Source organism: Poecilia reticulata, chromosome 11 (genome assembly GCF_904066995.2).
Source record: "Poecilia reticulata chromosome 11, P_reticulata-male-v2, whole genome shotgun sequence".
In the NCBI taxonomy this organism is placed as follows: Eukaryota; Metazoa; Chordata; class Actinopteri; order Cyprinodontiformes; family Poeciliidae; genus Poecilia; species Poecilia reticulata.
Window position 1 is genome coordinate 3,247,143 of NC_088840.1, and position 19,472 is coordinate 3,266,614.

The following is a 19,472-nucleotide window of genomic DNA, read 5'->3' on the forward strand; positions in this document are numbered from 1 at the left end:
CCACAGGCAATTAGAGATTTCCTTGAGGAAAGCCAACAGCTGACCGCTGATGTTGTGTTCTTCAATTATGTAGCAAGAGGCAGCTGTCTGCTCTGCTGCATTATTGAGAACTTTTTGCAAAGTCATGTATGAATAGCAAAAGCCTAACTGTTTACAGCTATTTTTAGGTTCTGGTTGGAAGATCAAGCCTGACATGTTGTCATCTCCTTATCGTCTCTCATGGTGAAAAGCTGCAGGGTGGAAGCTTTGCGAACTACGAGCTAGCATGAAATGCAAATACTTAAAGCACTCTTTTTTTTTTTTGCAGGCAAAAGTCCTTAAACCGATTCCTTGTGACAGTGTAATGAAACAAGGTCCGAGCTTCTCACAAGGCCAGGTTGCCCTGGCAACAAGTTACGTCGTAGCAGGAGGGTGTAGGGAGCCACCTCAGAGCTACAGGGAGGAGGATGTCTGAGGCTGCAGACAAAGGAAGATATTTAAGCAAGAACAAAATCTGGATGCCAGAGTTATTAAGATCATGCTGCCATGTGCAGGAGGAACATTTGTTACATATTTAATGAGTAGTAGAGCATCAGTGTCTAAAACATCTGAGCCCTGTGTCTCTGACTGCAAAGAAGCAGAAGGGCTCTGGATGCACAATCGAAACACACACAAACACACACAAACACAGACCTCCTCCACAGGTTGAGGCTGACCTATGAAAAATAACCAGTCTGGGTGTGTCCGACTCTGCCTCCTCACTGACTAGAAGGACATAAAGGACTTGAGCAGAAGTGTCAACCTGACACCTTCAAACCGCTGTCTGAAGATGAGCTTTTACATGTCCATCCAAAACCATCCATCCAAAACTCTGCTTTTTAAAAAAAAAAATTATTAATTTTTTGCCCAAATTAGAGCCGAAATAGAATTTCCGTCATTTTGTTTGCTCCACAGATAGAAGAAATCCTCCCATCTTTGTGGAGGCATCAGGCTGAAGGATGATGCGGGGAATGCCGCCATCTGCTGCACGGCAGCACGAACTGCAGCATTATGTAACGGGCAGGTGCAGAGCGGTGCAGTCGTCATGCCATCCTTGAAATGCTATCCTGTTTTTATGACACCTAACATGGGAAAGTCTGGATTACTTTCCACCTCCTCATCCTAATCTACAGTTAAACTCTCTGCCCGGTGGATCTTTTCAGTTTGTCCTCATTGTGTGGGCAGCCTGCAGTCATGTTCCACAGCAGCAGGAGGCGCTGCTGCCGCTGTGGAACATTTAAAAAATGTCAACGTCCTCTGAAACCGGAGAAGCAAATTAAGAAAATGAGTGACCCCAAGCCCCTACGTTTACAACGTTCTACAAACAAAATGTAGCAAATTAAAATTTTTTGATAACTAAAGGCACGATTCTTGTCATTACGGATTGTTCCAAAATAAACTTTGAAAGTGCAGCAATGTGAATTCCATTTTCTTATTGGTAGTTAAAGTATCTACAAGTCTACTGAGAAAACCTAGAAGTTGAAGAGAGATCTGGAGGACTTTAACTGATCTATTTAAAAATTTCCCTAACTGGAACATTAGATTGAAACAGTTGTAATTATGTTCAAACTTGACATTGACATCCTGAGGCCTTATTTAGTTTTATCTTTGACAAGTTTCTCCATATCCCACAATTCCATTTACTTCATTGTTTTTATTTTGGATATTTAAAATATCTTCCAGTTCAGTGTTGTCTCTTTACAAAATTAATGTTTGTCTTTGAGAGGACAAACTTACATTATAATTCCATTAATTATTAATTAAAACACGTTGTTGAAATGGGCCATGCAAATACATTTAACTCGATTATTAATATATTTATTGTAAATGGCCTCAAAACAGGGCTGCACAGTGGCGCAGTTGGTAGAGCTGTTGCCTTGCAGGAAGGTTCTGGGTTCGATTCCCGGCCCGGTCTTTCTGCATGGAGTTTGCATGTTCTCCCTGTGCATGCGTGGGTTTTCTCCGGGTACTCCGGTTTCCTCCCACAGTCCAAAAACATGACTGTCAGGTTAACTGGCCTCTCCAAATTGTCCCTAGGTGTGAGTGTGTGTGCATGATTGTTTGTACTGCGTTGCCCTGTGACAGACTTGCGACCTGTCCAGGGTGACCCCGCCTCTTGCCCGGAACGTTAGCTGGAGATGGGCACCAGAAACCCTCCCGACCGAATTAAGGGACAAGGGTGTAAAGAAGACGGATGGATGGCCTCAAAACAACAATATTCTCATTTATCAATTACTGGAGAATTCAGTGTCCAGTAAACTTTATTACCATGACAGACCTATATCCCAGACATATTACTGTAAAACATGGCCCTTGCTGCCCACATGAGCCTTTACAATGTCATGATGGTCATGAGACAACAAGAGTCTGAGGCTTATTCAAATTCGTTGAAAGACTGACTGCTACTGGAGTTCCTTCCTGTCCACAACAACTCTCTGAAGATACTTGAATGACAGGAGTTAATTCCCCTTTGGGATAAATATTGAATTTTCGAATCTGGATCAGTAAAGTAAAGCAAAGAAAGAAAAAACTAAATCCCACCAGAGAAATATTACACACACAAAGGAATACATAAAGCCTGTGGGTTTATTATGGCAATTTTCACCACCAGATAGAATCAACATGGATTCAGTCCAGCTAAGTCAGACATATGCACCACTAAACAACATACACGTCTGGTTCCTTGAGACGGTTCCAGTGGGAACCATCTCAGTCGAACTCAGCATCTGAATGGGAGCACAGGGCTTACCTTGTTGCATTAGTGAGAAAACGTCCACTCAGACACACACACACACACACACACACACAGCCACCGGTAACACACGCCCCAATAGACACAATTACACAACAGCGTTTCTTTGTGGGTACGGTCTGGTAAGCACACACACGCAGCGACGTATGACGTGTTACACTACAGTACGGTTTATATACAGTAGCCTAGCTGCTAGCTCACGAGGCGGGACTCCGTGTCTGTTTGTGGCGCTCAGTCCCGCGGCCAATTCACAGCTCGCGCTCATGTGTTGATAACCGCGAACAGACTTTCCTCTGGTTGGAGAGGCAGACGGCCAGCGCTCTCCCTGCGGGGACAACACGTTGTTTGCAGCGGGCATATGCCGGAGTCTGGATGAAGAAACAGCTAACAGGTCCACACGTCCCACAGTAGTAAACATGGACCGCCAATTAAATCTGAGGAAATATCAGTAGCCCAAAGTAATTAGATAACAGTACTTTACAGCGAAGTTGCCACTAGGCACAAACTTTTATACATTTGGAAAATTCAGCAGCCTTCGTCAAAATTCTGAAGAAATTTGAAATAACTATTATATCAGCAGTGCTATAAAAGAGTTTGGGGCATCAGTGGCAGTAGAACACAGTTCTCTAGAGGAATGTCTCAAGATGTGGAACCACACTGGATTTTTACCCCCAAAGCACTCACACCTCATTGCATGGTCAGCTAAATTGTTTCTGACTTGAAACAGTCTAACAGGTAGAAACTGTACAATTGCAGCCCAGCTTCAGGTCTGAATACATACAGCAGATTATCCCTATTTAGGGTGCATTCACACCAGAAATGTTCAGTCCTCTTTAATCCAACTCCAGTTCAGTTGGGGATGTGTGAATGTGTAACCAAACTAAAAAGTGAACTCTGGCCCGCCTACAAAAACCTTGGTCTGGGTTCGGTTGAAGCGAATTCTGGTGCAAGCACCAAGCGGACCAGAGACTGGAAGTGGACTACAGCGCAGGGTATTTTGGGTAAATACAACTAAAAGAAACGCATGAGTGTAGCTCTAACAGGAGAAACGGTTTGTGGTCTTTTACAAAGACAAAAGAGAAATTCCACAACCGCTAGAATCTGATGCCACTCCATTTATGTTTACATTTCCTTAAGAAGGAAGCTGCACTCAGTGGGTTTTGTGTCATTTCCTTCAGTTGCTCTTGGTGCAGCGCCCCCGCAGGCGAGGAGAGGAACAAGTTTTTCAAAGTATTTGGTTGGTTTTACACAGTGCTGTGTGAAAGAGAAGTACAGCAGCTACAATTGAAACAAATGTTGCAGTCAAACTGAGTCTACAGGACTATTAGGTGTGAAAATACCCTAAATGTTACAGCATATCTTTGTGAAACAACCAAAATAGTTCCTTATTTCACTCTGGTTAGTTACCATCAGGTTGTACTCAAATGGGTGACAAAGGTTCAAATCTGTCAAACTCCAAATCCTGTGAAAGCTGGAAAAACTCACAGCATGACAACAAATTAAATCAGTAAATCAGGAGAAATTACAGCAACAGGTTCCTTAGTTTTAAATAAATCATACAAAAATAGTCCTGTACAGTGTGCAATCTTTTACTGTCCCTTTGATTCTCCGGGTTGTGTTCTCAGCGGTTTGTACGAGTCACCTTTGAACAGATAAACACCAGCCGAGTGTCATCTGAACCTTTTCATATAGTGCGAAGTGTTAACCAGCACAAAGCTCCAGGCATCGGTCCTCTCGGGAGTCCCTCTGTCTCCCTCCCCCCCTGTGGTTCTGCTGCTCCGCAACACAGGCAAACTCTCCGCGGATCGTCGCTCGCTCTTCCACAGGTCGCTCCTCGCCTCGCTCCGCTCAGCTGACCTCTGCATCGTCCTCAGGGAAGTTAATGAACAAGCGACTACGATCCGTTTTTCTCCTCCGAGCCCTCCGGTGGCGCGGGGGTCTCCTCCGCCGTGGGTGACTGAGCTCCTCCCGGGCCATCTGCGAACACAGTGAAAACTGGACTTTACGAGGAAAAACATAGATACCTGACAAATTCCAGTGTTAACGTGTACATTAAAATGAGCACTGTTAATAATACGTGACAAGAAATAGCCATCTTACCAAAGTTAATGGTAGCTAGACAACTGATAGCTCTCAGGAAATCAATTTAACAGACATAATTCTCTGACTTTATTGAACTGATCAGGGTTACGAGGAGCTTCTAATTAGAGAGTTTCTGTTTTCCTGGGGTATAAATATGACACGACCCATTTCCCACTACGTTTAGTCACTCGCCCCTGTCAGGTATGGTGGTGCAGTTGTGATGCTGTCTGCCTGCTTCTCTTCCAAAGGTCTAAAGAGGCTTTTTAAGAGTACATGACATCATAGGCGTTTTTATGTGGTCGTCTATTTTAATATATCAGTCGTATCACCAATAAGCAGGTATAGATATATAAAGGTATACAGACCCTGTGCCAGTCATTAGGGTCTGCTAAACTCAAATGCCTTGTGGTGCCGTTCCTAATAAACAATAGTTCAATGTGTTTCTCTTAATTTTGGGAAATTAAGGCTCACAGAGACAACAGATTTTAAGTGGGATGAAAATGAGGAGATGAAGTATAATGAGTGACACTCAGCGTTAGGGAGTGTGACTCTGAACTCTTGAAAGTGCTGTTAGAATCAGACTGTTTTCACATGCATTTGTTTGCTGCAAACCCCGAAAAGACACGAAAAATGTCTGACTTTGTGGAGGGAACTGACTCATGTAATCATAGATTTTGTTTTCCTGATTCATTAGGAGGAGATTATTAAAACCAAACATTTTCAAAATCTGCAGAAAGTTTTAGAGTTGAATTGAAGAAAATAAACCAGGAAGGCAAAAGAAAGTTTTTAAACCTTCGAGAGAGAGCTCGGCCAGTTTCAGAGGCAGGTCGCCGGGGTTCACTCCTGCTGGAGATCCGAGGATGTCCGGAAGAGCATTTCTCCTCCCAGAGCGCCCTGAGGAGGCAAAGTCCAGTACAGGCTCCACCTCCGTCATCACAGGCTCACTGTATGAGAAAAAGAAACACACACTGCAATGTTACACCACAGCACAGATTGTCATTTGAAAAGCAAGCAGAACTGATATGTTATAAAGTAAAAGCTAAATTACTAATAAATTACTCTTTCTAAATGTAAAGACCAAGAACCGTCTTCAGATGAAACGATTATGAACTGGCTGCACATAAGAAATAATTAAAGTTTTTACTCTCTTGTTTTGCATTTCTGCTGCTCTTTTTCTGTACTTTCCACCTTCTGTAGTAACAAAAGGTGTAGACTAATGTAGACTAATAAAGTATGTTACAAACTGTGGCTACTACAGTGGCAGTTGTGTAAAATTAAACTAATTGCCTAATACAAAGGTGAAATTTGTTTAGTCTTCTCTTACATCTTAACAGAACTGACAGAAAACAAACTGTTTATAGATTTATGTCTAGGTAGAAGAAGATGTATTTCACATATTGAAACATCCACACTTTTCTCAGTTTTAAAGTAAGATATATTTTATAGAAATGGGCTAAAAATTAACAGTGCTACAGACATTTTTGCAACAGAATGCATAGTAATAGCACCTGCAAGTGCACCTCACTACAGTGTCTGATAGGCACTGCCCAGTCCCGTAATATGTATCAATGTAAATGAAACAACAGTATCCACAGATTTATGTTTCAAAAAATCCTTTCACTGAAACATAAAGTTTACACTGAAACGAGTTTTTCTGACTCGTTCGTATTATTTTGAAGTAGGCCAGACACAATCCCAATGTGAATATGGTGAATTTGTGGAGGGAGTTAGAGATTAGGGTGATGGCAAGCTGGTGTTCCAGTCTCAAAGATAAATCCTCATATTACCAATGGAAACACACACATGAGGTGGTTCTGTCAATATAATATCAAAAAAGAATTTCCAGTTGATTGTTGAGAATGTTATAAATAATTTTGGACAAAACATTTTGAATAAAACGTAAATAAAATCAGATAGAAAAAAAGAACTTATGTTGCATATTTTATCATATTTTGATACACATCTGTATCAAAGACAAATGTCTTGCATCAACAAAAATCCAAAATCTGTCAGAGGTCTGAATAATTTTGGGTTCAACTCTTTTATAGCACACATGACATTGTTAGCTTTGCTTAACCAACGAGTATCAGCAGCTAGAACAGTACTTCTCTATTAACAGCATAAGAGCTATCTGTGTTTAATAATTATAACATTCACTTCAGCCAGAGCTATAACAGGCTGACAGGGAGGGAAAGGTTAAAAAAGCCTGTCCATCACGTTCCTATAGCTATGCAATGTAAAAACAAAAACACCTAAGGATTAATATGGCTGTAAAAAGTTTATTTAAAGTACATTTTATCTGATCTAGCTAGCAGAGCTACTTTCTTTCATGTCAGAGATTCTGACCTGGCCCATATTCATGAGATTCAAACAGACATATTCATGTAGAAATTTGCCTGAAAATAAATAAAACCCTAGTCTGTTTGAGGTTTTAGGAATCTAGTGAAAACGGGTTTCTCATTGAAGAGGCGGAGGATGTGTCTGTCTGGTCTCTTGGCAACCAGCAGTTGAGGAGTCGGCTCTGGGCTGCTCTGGTGACAGGCAGAATTACATCCCCTGTCTCAAACACACTCACACTGGAGCCCAGAGGAGCACACACAAACACAAGAATCTGCTGTTGCTATGGCAACAATACGGAAAAAAGGACCACTGGCAGGTAAACACATGACTCAAATCCGTTTTCTGCTATCACACTTTTCACTTCTCCCATCACTGTCTTTGATGTAGTTATTTGTGTTTAAATAACTACATCATTCTGTGGGAAAAACACATTTTACTTTTAAAACAAATGAACACCATGTGAGTTTATGTATATTTACAGCCATGAGCTCACACATTGTCACACAAGCAATCTTGAAGTCCATGAAAAACAAAAATGGTCGCAGGCTGCTAGCCTAAAGCAGAACAGAATGACTTCCTCCAGAATTTCTGTTTGGTTACGTTAAAAACTCACAAAGAGTGTTCCGGGTGGCGCCATGTTGTAAAAGGCAGGAGAAAAGATTGCTCTACAGAACACGATTAAAACTAGCGTTTAAACAAGGTAAAAACGATAAAACATAAAGAAAATTCGCTCTTAAAGTAATATAGAACACTCATGGAAAATATGGTTAAGAAAGGAAAAAATACAGAAGAGAAAAGCGCAAAAGAGAAGAGTACCGGAATGGCGAAAGCACAGAGCCATGAAGCGGAGTACTCAGACCCGCCGAAAGAGGACCGTGACTCGGCCATACTTTTCGAGCTACGAGGGCTGCGAAGAGAACACGCGGAAGCGGTATCGGACAACAAGAAAGCACTAACTCGACTCGAGGGGAGCATTGGGGAGCTTATGGTCAGGACAACGTCCCTGGAACAGAAGGTAAATGACATGGAGGAGAGATTGGGAAACAACGAAGACAGGATGACGCGGATGGAGCGGGCGGCGACATTTTTGCTTCGGGAAACTACTAAGCTATCAGAGAAATGCAATGACCTGGAGTCGAGGATGAGGCGCAATAACATAAGAATCCATGGCATTCCCGAGGGAGCAGAAAAAAACGACACCATCGACTTCATTACACAATTTATTAAATCTCAGATTCAAATCGCAGCCGGGATGGACTTGTGTATTGAAAGAGCTCACCGCTCACTGGTGACTAAACCAAAGGACAGCTCGGCCCCCCCGAGAGCGATCATCGTACGCTTCTTGGACTATAAAACGAAGGAACAAGTGATAAAGCAGGCCTGGAAACAGAAGATCTGCTACGAAGGACAAACTGTCTATTTCAACCAAGACTACACAACAGAGGTCCAAAAGAAAAGGAAGCAGGTGAGAGAAGTCATCAAACAGCTTAAGGAGAGGAATGTGAAGGCGCAGTCCCCCTATCCGGCCCAACTCAAAGTGTTTCTGGACACGGGAACAAAGATATTCAACTCAGTGGAAGAAGCGGCGCCTATGCTGAAGGAGATGGGCATCAAGGTGAAGGAGGACAGAATGGAGAGAATCCACCACGTGATGACGGAGACGGCAAAGGGGACCAGACACGGGGGCAAAAAGAGACAGTCGGAGATCACAGAGGCGGATCTGAGGGCACTCCTGGAGTGAGAAATCAGTAGAGACTGTGACAATGGTGAAAATAAGTAAGTAGATATATGCATCTCTATAGAGAGAGTAATTGTCATAATTTGCAAAGAATTGAGTGTGATATCAGTTTTCGTAAACATAAAAAAAAAAAAAAAAAAAAACGCTAGTTACAAAACAACATTAGATTACGAGAAAATCGTGTTCACTAGAGTGTAAGACTGAGGAGTTTTAGTCTTTAGGGCTTTAGACAACTACTAGAAAGTTGTGGATGCACATAGTGCTTGTTCATCGGAGAGAAGGCCACAGCTCTCTGATGGGGGGATTCTTGGAAGACGTTTGTTCATGTTCCAGTCAGTGTTTTTGGGTTCTTGTTCCAATAAGTGTGTTTATATTATGTTTCCGTTTTTCATTTTTGGTTAAGGTTTTGTCCTGTGTAGCATGTTTTTCTTGTCAAAGAGGTGTCAGGTACAGCACAGCCCCAGATATGGTAGTAATATGAATGGGCTAAATATAGTATCTTATAATGTTCATGGCCTAAACCACCCTATTAAACGAAAGAAGATTCTGACTCAACTAAAAAACTTACAGGGCTCAATAGCTTTATTACAGGAGACGCACCTAACTGAGCACGAACACAAAAAGTTGAAAAGGGATTGGGTGGGTCAGGTATTCTATGCTTCATTTGGAAAAAGGAGGGGGGTAGCAATTTTAATCAAAAAAGGGATATTATTTGAAGTTGAAAAAGAAATCAAGGATAAAGAAGGAAGATATGTAATGATTGTAGGACGAATCGGTGATATGACAATTTCATTAATAAATGTATATTTCCCAAATGAGGAGAAAGATGGTTTTCTGAAACAACTAGTCAATATAATAACTAATGACGCAAATGGAATAATACTGATGGGGGGAGACTTTAATATGGTTCAAAACAATATACTAGATAGATATCCCTCTGATTACGGGCCACAAGCAACAAAATCTAGAATGTGGAATAATATTACTAAAGAGCTTGGTCTTGTTGATGCTTGGAGAAATATCAACCCCCAAAAAAGAGATTACACTTTTTACTCAAACCCACACAAAAGCTATTCCCGAATTGATTATCTATATATATCTCAGCTACATATACACAAGATCTTAAAATGTAATATAGAAAATATAACTATAAGTGACCATGCACCTATATGGTTAACTTTAAACATAAATAAGGAACCCTGTTTCAGATATTGGAGATTGAATGTTTCAGTCATGTCCAATGAAAATACGGTCAAAGAAATCAAGGAGTCACTTAAGGAATACTTTGAAATAAATGACAATGGGGAAGTTTCACCAACAATATTATGGGAAGGAGGAAAAGCAGTGATAAGAGGGAAAATGATAGAAATATCATCCAGAATGAAAAAAGCTAGAATGAAAGAACAAAAAGAGTTGGAAAATAAGATCAAAGATCTGGAAAGGGAGCACAAACTAGGAAATAAAAATGTAATAGGAGAGCTTAAAAAGACAAAAGACAAGCTAGAGGAGATACTAACGGTTAAAGCAGAAGGTGCTCTACGCTTTACAAATCAAAGATATTATGAAATGGGCAACAGGGCGAGTCGCCTCTTGGCATTTCAACTTAGGAAAGCCCAAGCAAATAGACACGTCCCCAAAATAAAACACCCATCAAATATGCAGACTAAAACACAACCCAAAGAAATAGCTGAAGCATTCGCAGACTATTATAAAAAGCTATATGATGATTCGGACAGAAATACTCAGGATGATGAAACATCCTCTTTTTTTGAAAGAATTAGCCTCCCAACTTTGTCACAAGAAGAGTCGCTAGAAATGACCCGACCTATAACCTCACAGGAAATTCTGAACGTTATTAAGAAACTCAAAAACAATAAATCCCCGGGGACAGACGGACTGCCAGGGGAGTTTTACAAAACATTTAAAGAAGAACTAACACCAGTATTATGTAAGGTGTTTAACTATGCACTAATGACAGGCGACCCCCCCAAAACATGGTCTGAAGCCATTATATCCGTAATCTATAAAGAGGGCAAAGACCCAACTATGTGTGAAGGATATAGACCCGTGAGTTTATTATGCAATGATCTAAAAATATTATCAAGTATAATGGCAGAAAGAATGCAAAAACATATAGCTAAATTGATCAACCCAGACCAAACAGGATTTATTCCGAGCAGACAGGGAGCAAACAACATTAGAAGGACACTAAACGTAATATCATATACAAAATTTAGAGTACAACCCTCCCTCTTGATTAGCTTGGATGCCCAAAAGGCTTTCGACAGGGTAAAATGGAGCTTTCTATATCAGACACTACTAAGATTTGGATTTTCACAACAATTTGTTGATTGGGTGAAAATAATTTATAAAAATCCAAAATCCCAAATTCGAATTAATGGCTATTGTTCAGAATTCTTCGATCTTAAGAGAGGAGTCAGACAGGGAGACTGTCTGAGTCCTCTACTATTCGCGGTTAATATTGAACCAATAGCAGAAACAATAAGACAGAATAAACAAATACAGGGAATAAAAGATGAAGGAGGGGTGGAACATAAAATATCATTGTTTGCTGATGATATATTAGTACTCTTAACAGAACCACTCCAATCAGTGCCAGCTCTACTAGAGAGCCTCAAAGAGTATGGGAATATTTCCGGATATAAAACTAATGAAAGTAAGTCGGTAGCAATGATGTTATCAGGTGAATGCCCAATGCAGCTAAAAGAAAAAGTAAAGTTCAAATGGACCAATAAAGGATTTAGATACTTAGGTATAATTATCACACCTCAAATTTCACAATTATTCAAAGCAAACTATGAGAAACTGAAGAGCGAGATTATAACAGACCTAGAAAGATGGGAGATTCTACCACTAACCCTTGGGGGAAGGGTAGAAACAATCAGGATGAATATCTTACCAAGACTACTATTTGTATTCCAGTCACTCCCAGTCTCCATTCCCAACTCCTTTTTCAAAGAGTTGGATAAAAGAATATCAAGGTTTGTATGGCAAAATAAAAAGGTAAGAATTAAACTTAAAATACTTAAGTCCTCAAAGAGTAATGGAGGGTTGGGTTTACCTGAATTAAAGAACTATTACTGGGCTGCTCATTTGAGAGCCATAGCTCTATGGTTAGCAAAGGATCATGAGACAATATGGGTAGATATGGAGCAAAGAGCCTGCCCAAAAATGTCCCTAGATACACTGCCCTTTACAACAAAGATGGTTCAAAGAAATCTTAAGATTAAAAACTATTGGGTTAAGGAAACAATTAAAATCTGGTCAGGAATAACAAAGAAATTTAACCTTCCTGACTCTATATCAAAAATTTTAAAAATAGCTAAGATTCCAGATTTTACCCCAGCTTCTATGGATGCAGGGTTTGAAAAATGGACAAAAGGAGGACTGGTATTTATGGCACAGCTCTTTAAAGGGTCAACAATGAAATCTTTTGAACAAATTCGAAAGGAATTTAGTCTACAAAAAACTGATTTTTATAGATTTCTACAAATTAGACATTATATCCAGAATCATAGTGAATGGCAGAAACTTTCAGCAGACATGACAAAGACGGAAGAGATTCTATTATCAATAGCAAAAGGTGATTCTAAAAAAGGTCTCATATCAAAAATATACAAAGGCCTGCAATATGAATCTAATGTAAACAACAAAGAAATTAAGGAGAAATGGGAATTGGAGGCTAACATAATAATAGCAGACGAGGATTGGGAAGAAACATTTAGCTCTGGACACAAATTAACTAATAGTCCGACATGGAGGGAGTTTGATTGGAAGGTTAAGATGCGTTTCTTTAACTCTCCAATCATCACATCTAAATATGCTAAAACATCCCAGCTTTGTTGGAGAAACTGTGGAAAGGTGGGGGATTTTACTCATATATTCTGGGATTGCCCGAAGGTGGTCGAGTTCTGGAAAAATGTCCAAACAGATATAAAAAGTATTGTGGGCATTCAACTGGATCTGGATATATCTGTCTATATATTAGGAATAATACCCCCTGACATGATCAATAAAGAGAAAAAGTACCTGATCAGAGTTTTGCTTCTGATTGCTAAAAAGTGTATAACGTATAATTGGTTAAGGCCAAAGCCTCCCACCATTACACAGTGGCGAGAGAGGATTAAACAAGTCTATATAATGGAAAAAACAACATCACGACTACAACTTAAGATGGAGACCTTTTGAAACAAGATGGATGACTATATCTAAACTCATAATGTAACCTCGACACCTACTTCCTTTTTTTTTTTTTTTTTTTTTTTTTTTTCTCTTTTCCCTCTCATGTACTTTTTAAATTTGGTTTGTAATATTATTATTATGTTCCTGGTCTTTGTATTCTTGATGTCTTTAATGTGGATTGAAAATAAAAAGTTCAAAAAAAAAAAAACTCACAAAGAACTTACACTATAAATAGACTAATGTAAAACAATATTTAGGTGGTGAAATGTATAATAACCCGGCTGTGTTAAATTTTTCTCTGGGTGTTCGAGTTTTCTCTTACAGCCCAAAAACATGCAAACTGCTTTGTGGGAAGTGTTTTTAAAGTTTTTCACAATTTGTCACGTTACCACCACAACTGTGACTGTCTTTGTCCAATATCAATAGAAAACATGTCTGGTAACATTTTGATAATTTCACTAGAGTCCAGAAGTGCATGGCATTCTGGGAGGTGTAGGCAGAGGAAAGCCTCAACGCCTTATGACCAGCTAAACTAGGTTGATGGCCTCAACTAATTCACTCGCTCTTTGGTTAGCTAGCATGTATAACGTAGCGCAACAGCTTGTAGTGTAACATGCTCAGCAGCAGTTTCATGTTCCACAACCAGTCACATCTCTGTGCAGAGCTGACAGGTGTGCAGTTGCTGCCCTGGTGGAGAAGAAACAGTGCCAGGGTCCCAACTAGCTCAATAAACTGGCTAGCAATTAGGATTGTGGGAAATGAAGGAATTTGTCACAAGAAATGAAGGCATTGGTATGTCGACTGACTATTCAAAGTCAATAGAATACACACAGTATGCCCGAGTTTATTTCTAATCTTAACGTTTAGATCCATAATAAATGCACGTTTGTCTCTTTCCTCAATTACTGAAATGCTGATTAATAAATTAGCTCCATTTCATTGGAAACCCAGTTAATATGTGGGCCGTGACAATCTCGGTTACTCAACATGAGTTAACAGAAACATACAGAGGCTATGCTCCCTCCTTGATTACCACTCCATTCAGGTCTGGAATGAAGTGCTCTCCAGTCTCTGACTACTCATCTATTTTAGGTCCATCAGTAGTAGAGTGCTGTGGGTGTCCAGGGAATTAATGTTATTTCAAATTTCCCTATCAACTCAAGTGCTGAATCTGCTCTTTCTGCTGCATAAAAGGGTGTGAAATTGAGTTGGGTCCATTTTGGGTCCAGCTTTGGTGAGGCTGGCTCATCAAACTGATTACCTACTGGTGAAAAACACCAGTAGGTCTCTTAAAGGTGACTTTGGCTGGTATCAAGCATTATTAAGCATCAAATCCATGCAAGAAAAAGCTGGTACAGTGGACCCCATGTATCAGTGATTTAGATTTTGCAGATTTTTCTGTAGAGCCCAACTCCAAATTATTTGCAGATATTTTATAGAAATATTCTTCAGAAAATGCAGATTGGAAATGGTATTTAACACTCTATTGGCTACTGTTTGTAAAACAGTCATTCCAGGAGCACCATTCATTTTCCTTGGTGCTGATTGGCTGTACTCCCTAAGATTGAAGGTAAGGACCACTGCACCCGGTAGCTTCTGTGACAGTTTCCACTGTCTTTATTAATGCATAAGAAGGCATATTTGGTGTTTGAATTTCTAAGGCTGTTAAAAGCGAGTTAGGAGTCCAAAACATTTGTGAACTATAGCTGTTCACTGGCAGCTCTAGTCCCTCGCTCTTGCAATTCCGTGGGTCCACTGTGCTGCCCAATATCTGCAATGTGATGGACTTTCTTGGTACAGTTCAACTTTAAGACTGTAAAAATGCAGCTATGGCAGACGGGTCAACTGTTTATCCTGCTGTAAACTGTTGCCATAGAAACTGAACAACAGTACCATCTTAGCGGCGTCAGGCCTGTTATATTTAGCAGCATAAGCCTTGGGAAAACCACTGCCGGTCTTGCTCTAATGAGAACATCTGGTAACTTTCATTAAGCTGGAGGATTAAACATTAAATAGGCACCAACCTATCATGTGAACAGGTTTATTTTAGATTGTAATCCAACAACAGGTTAGAGGGGATTATCTTGTCAAATAAATTGACCCACATACTACAAAGTCCTTCCTATCCCAGTGAGACGACCAGACTGCAGGTATGTTACGCAACGACGTAGTGCACTGAAAGCTTCCTATTGCTGGAGTTTAAGTGTTTCTTACAAAAGATAACTGTTTTAATGTGAACAGATATTCTGTGACATTTGTATTACTTAATTGTATAGAAATAGACAAAAGTAGCAATAGTCATGATTATAATCAAGATTTAGACGTGACCACCATCCCCTGGGGCTTCACTTTATTGGAAATGTGGCAATCTGGCAATGAAAGCCACAATACTGAGAGACCTTTGGTTGTGTTAGTGGCCGCTGCTCAGGATTCCTACAGTAGCAGCCATTTTAAAATAGCTGCTACAGTTTAGTTTACATTTCAAAATTACATTGTAGAAACTTAATCTTCTATATTATTCAACCATTTTCATAATATGCTGGATAAATTAGCACCAGACTTTTACCTGGTTGGGTTTTATTACCTGTATGTTACATAAATCATAAAAAAAATCACAATGCTGAAGTTGGTTTATGATAAGCTATGGTGGCAAAAGGCCTTTTCTCTTTCTTGGCAGTTGGATAAACGTTTAAATTTAAAAATGTACCAATGAAAATTTTCGATCTACGTTCCCACCCTCATCTATGGTCATGAGCCATTCATGACCATAGATGACGAAAGAACGAGATCACGGGTACAAGCGGCCGAAATGGGTTTCCTCCGCAGGGTGGCTGGGCTCTCCCTTAGAGATAGGGTGAGAAGCTCGGTCATCCGGGACGGACTCAGAGTAGAGCCGCTGCTCCTCCACGTCGAGAGGAGCCAGTTGAGGTGGCTCGGGCATCTGGTCAGGATGCCTCCTGGACGCCTCCCTGGTGAGGTGTTTCGGCACGTCCCACTGGGAGGAGGCCTCGGGGAAGACCCAGGACACGCTGGAGGGACTATGTCTCTCGGCTGGGAACGCCTTGGGGTTCCCCCGGAGGAGCTGGAAGAAGTGGCTGGGGAGAGGGAAGTCTGGGCCTCCCTTCTGAAGCTGCTGCCCCCGCAACCCGACCCCGGATAAGTGGCAGAAAATGGATAGATGGATGGATCATCAACTTTGTTCAAACTCCTTAATCTTTAACCTCATGCTTAGATAAAAATTTCCCTATTTGGTGATCACCACTAACCCAAAACAAAGATAAAAAAAAACATCACCTGAATAGAACTTTACCCCGAAAAGGGGGGGGGGGAGGAAACTCTCGAAAAATTACATTTTTCAAACTTTTTTTGCACACTTATCCAGACTTTGACTATTATATACTCACCTTCCATACAAATCCACTTTATAAGGACTGTGCAGGAACCCTGAATGTGACTCAGGTTTAGATGGAGAACTTTTATCCAAACAAAAGGTTTAGTATGAAGTTGAAGACTCCAGCAGTGTAACTGGGATTGAATACCATATTAGTTTACCTGAAAAGGTGTAAGAAGGAAATAAAAGGTCTAATCTTTATGCCTGTTGTTGGGGTACAGTCTAAGAATTTGTCTGCACTCCCAGTCAGATGAATATCAGTAACTGTGAGGCCAATTCAATCAAAATCACATACAATTGTACATAGAATGAAACAATTATAAGCTGTGTGAACATTTTTCTATTAATCCAATGAGTCTGAGTTTTCCATAAGAAAATGGCAGTGTTTGTGTGAAAGGCTGACCACTAACAATATTTTTTTCCATCAATCTAGCATGTTATATTAATTTTTTTCTGCAAATAGCCACAAAAAGACTCAAAACACATTAAAGTACAAAATAGTCTATGTTTAGACCCAATTTCAGACATTAAATATTTTTTAATTATGAAAACAACCCTATCATGTCCTTAAAATTGTTGAAAAATACAACCGCACCAGCTGAATTAATTTAAAGTAATATACATTTCAATATATAATATCAGGGATGTGAGGCCCTAGTATGACCGGTGTCAGAAGTTGGTCCACATTGTAAGTCGGGCTTGTTTAAAGTGAGAGTTAGACTCCACCAAGGTTGCCCTTAGTCACCGATTGTGTCCATAACCTTTATGGACAGAAATTCTAGGCACAACCAAAGTCTTGAGGGGATCCCTTTTGGTGGTCTCAGGATTGTGTCTCTACTCTTTGCTGATAATGTGGTTCTGTTGGCTTCATCAGATTGTGAAATACAACTTCACTGGAGCGGTTCACAGCTCAGTGTGAACTGATGAGGATCAGTGTCTCCAAATCCAAGTACATCGTCTTGAGCTGGAAAAGGGTAGAGCACCTTCTCCAGGTCAGGGAAGACGACCTACCTCAAGTGCAGGAATTTAAGTATCTCGAGTTCTTGTTCATGAATGAAGGCAGTAGATCAATAGGTAGATTGGAGCAGCATCTGCAGTGAAGCAAGAGCTGTACTGTTCTGTCGTGGTGGAGAGAGAGTAGAGTCAAAAGGCAAAGCTCTCGATTTAACAGTGGATCTATGTTCCTACCCTCAGCTGTGGTCATTAGCTTTGAGTGATCCATGAAGAACAAGCTCATGGATGAGTTTACTCTAGAGGCCTACACATCAGGTAATACTGATGACATGTTATTGTATCATACGTGTATCATAAGTTACTGCTCTCAATAATGAGACTGTATATGTGCCTAATCCCAAGTTACTGTGGTCAGTATTTGATTGGGGTATTACTAGTTATTACTGGTTGATAAAGAAAAAAATAAAAACTGATTTGTATCTGGGTTGATCAATAATCTGTGATCAGTAACAAAACCAAAATAGAAGCTAACACATGTGGTTGCTTCTTAACAGGCTTTGGTGGATTGAACCAGCTGTGAATCAGATGCATGCAGCAGGACCCTGGAAAATGTCATCTCCATTATACAATCAGTTATCATGTCAGAATAAATTACATGTTTTCTTCAGTCTCATCTCCTCAAGTGATTGCAGAAGAAACAGTGCTGTGTTTAAGAATAAATCAAGACAAAGGGCTGCAAAATCCATGTTCCAAATCAGTTAGTATAGCAGTAATTTGTTTTTTTACAGCCACTAAATTAATTATGACGATATCTGTATTTATTCAGGATTTTGAAAGTATTGCCATTGTACATGAGTTTAACAGACTCGCAAGTTGTGCTGACGAACTGCATCCTATATTACAATAATTATTCACATCCAGTTTTCTTTGGGCTAAAAGTCCCCATCATCTAACATGTTGTATTGTTATCATCTTCAGCTTACAGTTTGAACGGCTCTTTACCCTGAATGATAGGACTGGACTAGTGAGTCGTTGTTTGTTTTTATGACTTTGCTTGCTTATGATGCTCTGCACACACATCAACAGCTAATGTTACTTTGATTAAATTTAGCATTAAATTTATATAATCAGCAAATAAATACATTACAAAAAAGGGTTTATATTTTATGACAGTCAAACCAGCTCCTCTGAGGTTTTCTGCTTTTATGCACAATTTCCTCTTGAGCTTTTGTACTCATTTTTTTCCTTTCATGAGTACAAAAGCTCCAGAAAGCTCAAGATTGTTTTGATTTTTAAGCATTTATAAGTATGAATGCACCCATCCCCTTTTTTCACTTCTGATACCCATACCTAGATTAGTATCGTACAATACCGATCCAATACAGAAAAACAGCTGAAATAACTTAAAATAGATCTTTTTTTTTTAAACAGACATAAATGTACTGAATCACATATTTACCTGATAACTCTGCAGCAGCACATTTAAATATACCAGTAACTTCACAAGCTTGGTCAAACATGTAAAAACAACACAACGTTAATTTGTTCAGTCAGTGCAATCAGGAGTAAAACAGCCAATAATAAATAATAAAGCATGACGTCACTCAGAGCACAATGCATAGAATTAGTTTGAGTAGATCTGCCCTTATGGATCGAGAACATTGTCACCCATATGCAGACTAGAATTCAATATCAGGACCAATATAGATATTAATATTGGATTGGTACACGTTTAGTTATGGGGCACGGTTGCAAATCATGAAAGTGTTCCCACATACTCAGACAGATTGCCTCTATTCTGTGGACCGCAAACTGTCTGTGGATGGCTGAGATTGTGGAGCGTACTGCCAATATTTCTCTTGACAAAGTCCTTCATTTCCCACAATCCAAATGGATATTAGCTAGTTTGAGGAGCTAGGTTAGGCACCCAGCCCTGTTTCTTCTAAACCAGGGCAGCCACTGCTCACCTGTTAGTTTTGAACAGAGCAGCGTGT

The 19,472-nt window shown here is 39.9% G+C and overlaps 1 protein-coding gene across 2 annotated transcripts in view; it reads right to left on the reverse strand.

The window, feature by feature from the left end:
* Nucleotides 1-2,586: 2,586 nt before the first annotated feature.
* Nucleotides 2,587-19,472, reverse strand: part of pkib (protein kinase (cAMP-dependent, catalytic) inhibitor beta) — a 33,441-nt gene continuing 16,555 nt past the window's right edge. For both annotated transcript variants that reach the window (XM_008421314.3, XM_008421313.3), the window contains exons 2-3: nt 5,645-5,796; nt 2,587-4,747 (exon numbers count right to left, since the gene is read on the reverse strand). In XM_008421314.3, the coding sequence (XP_008419536.1) occupies nt 4,665-4,747; nt 5,645-5,786 (225 nt within the window). In that variant the 5' untranslated portion in view covers nt 5,787-5,796 and the 3' untranslated portion in view covers nt 2,587-4,664. The remainder of the gene's footprint in view (nt 4,748-5,644; nt 5,797-19,472) is intronic.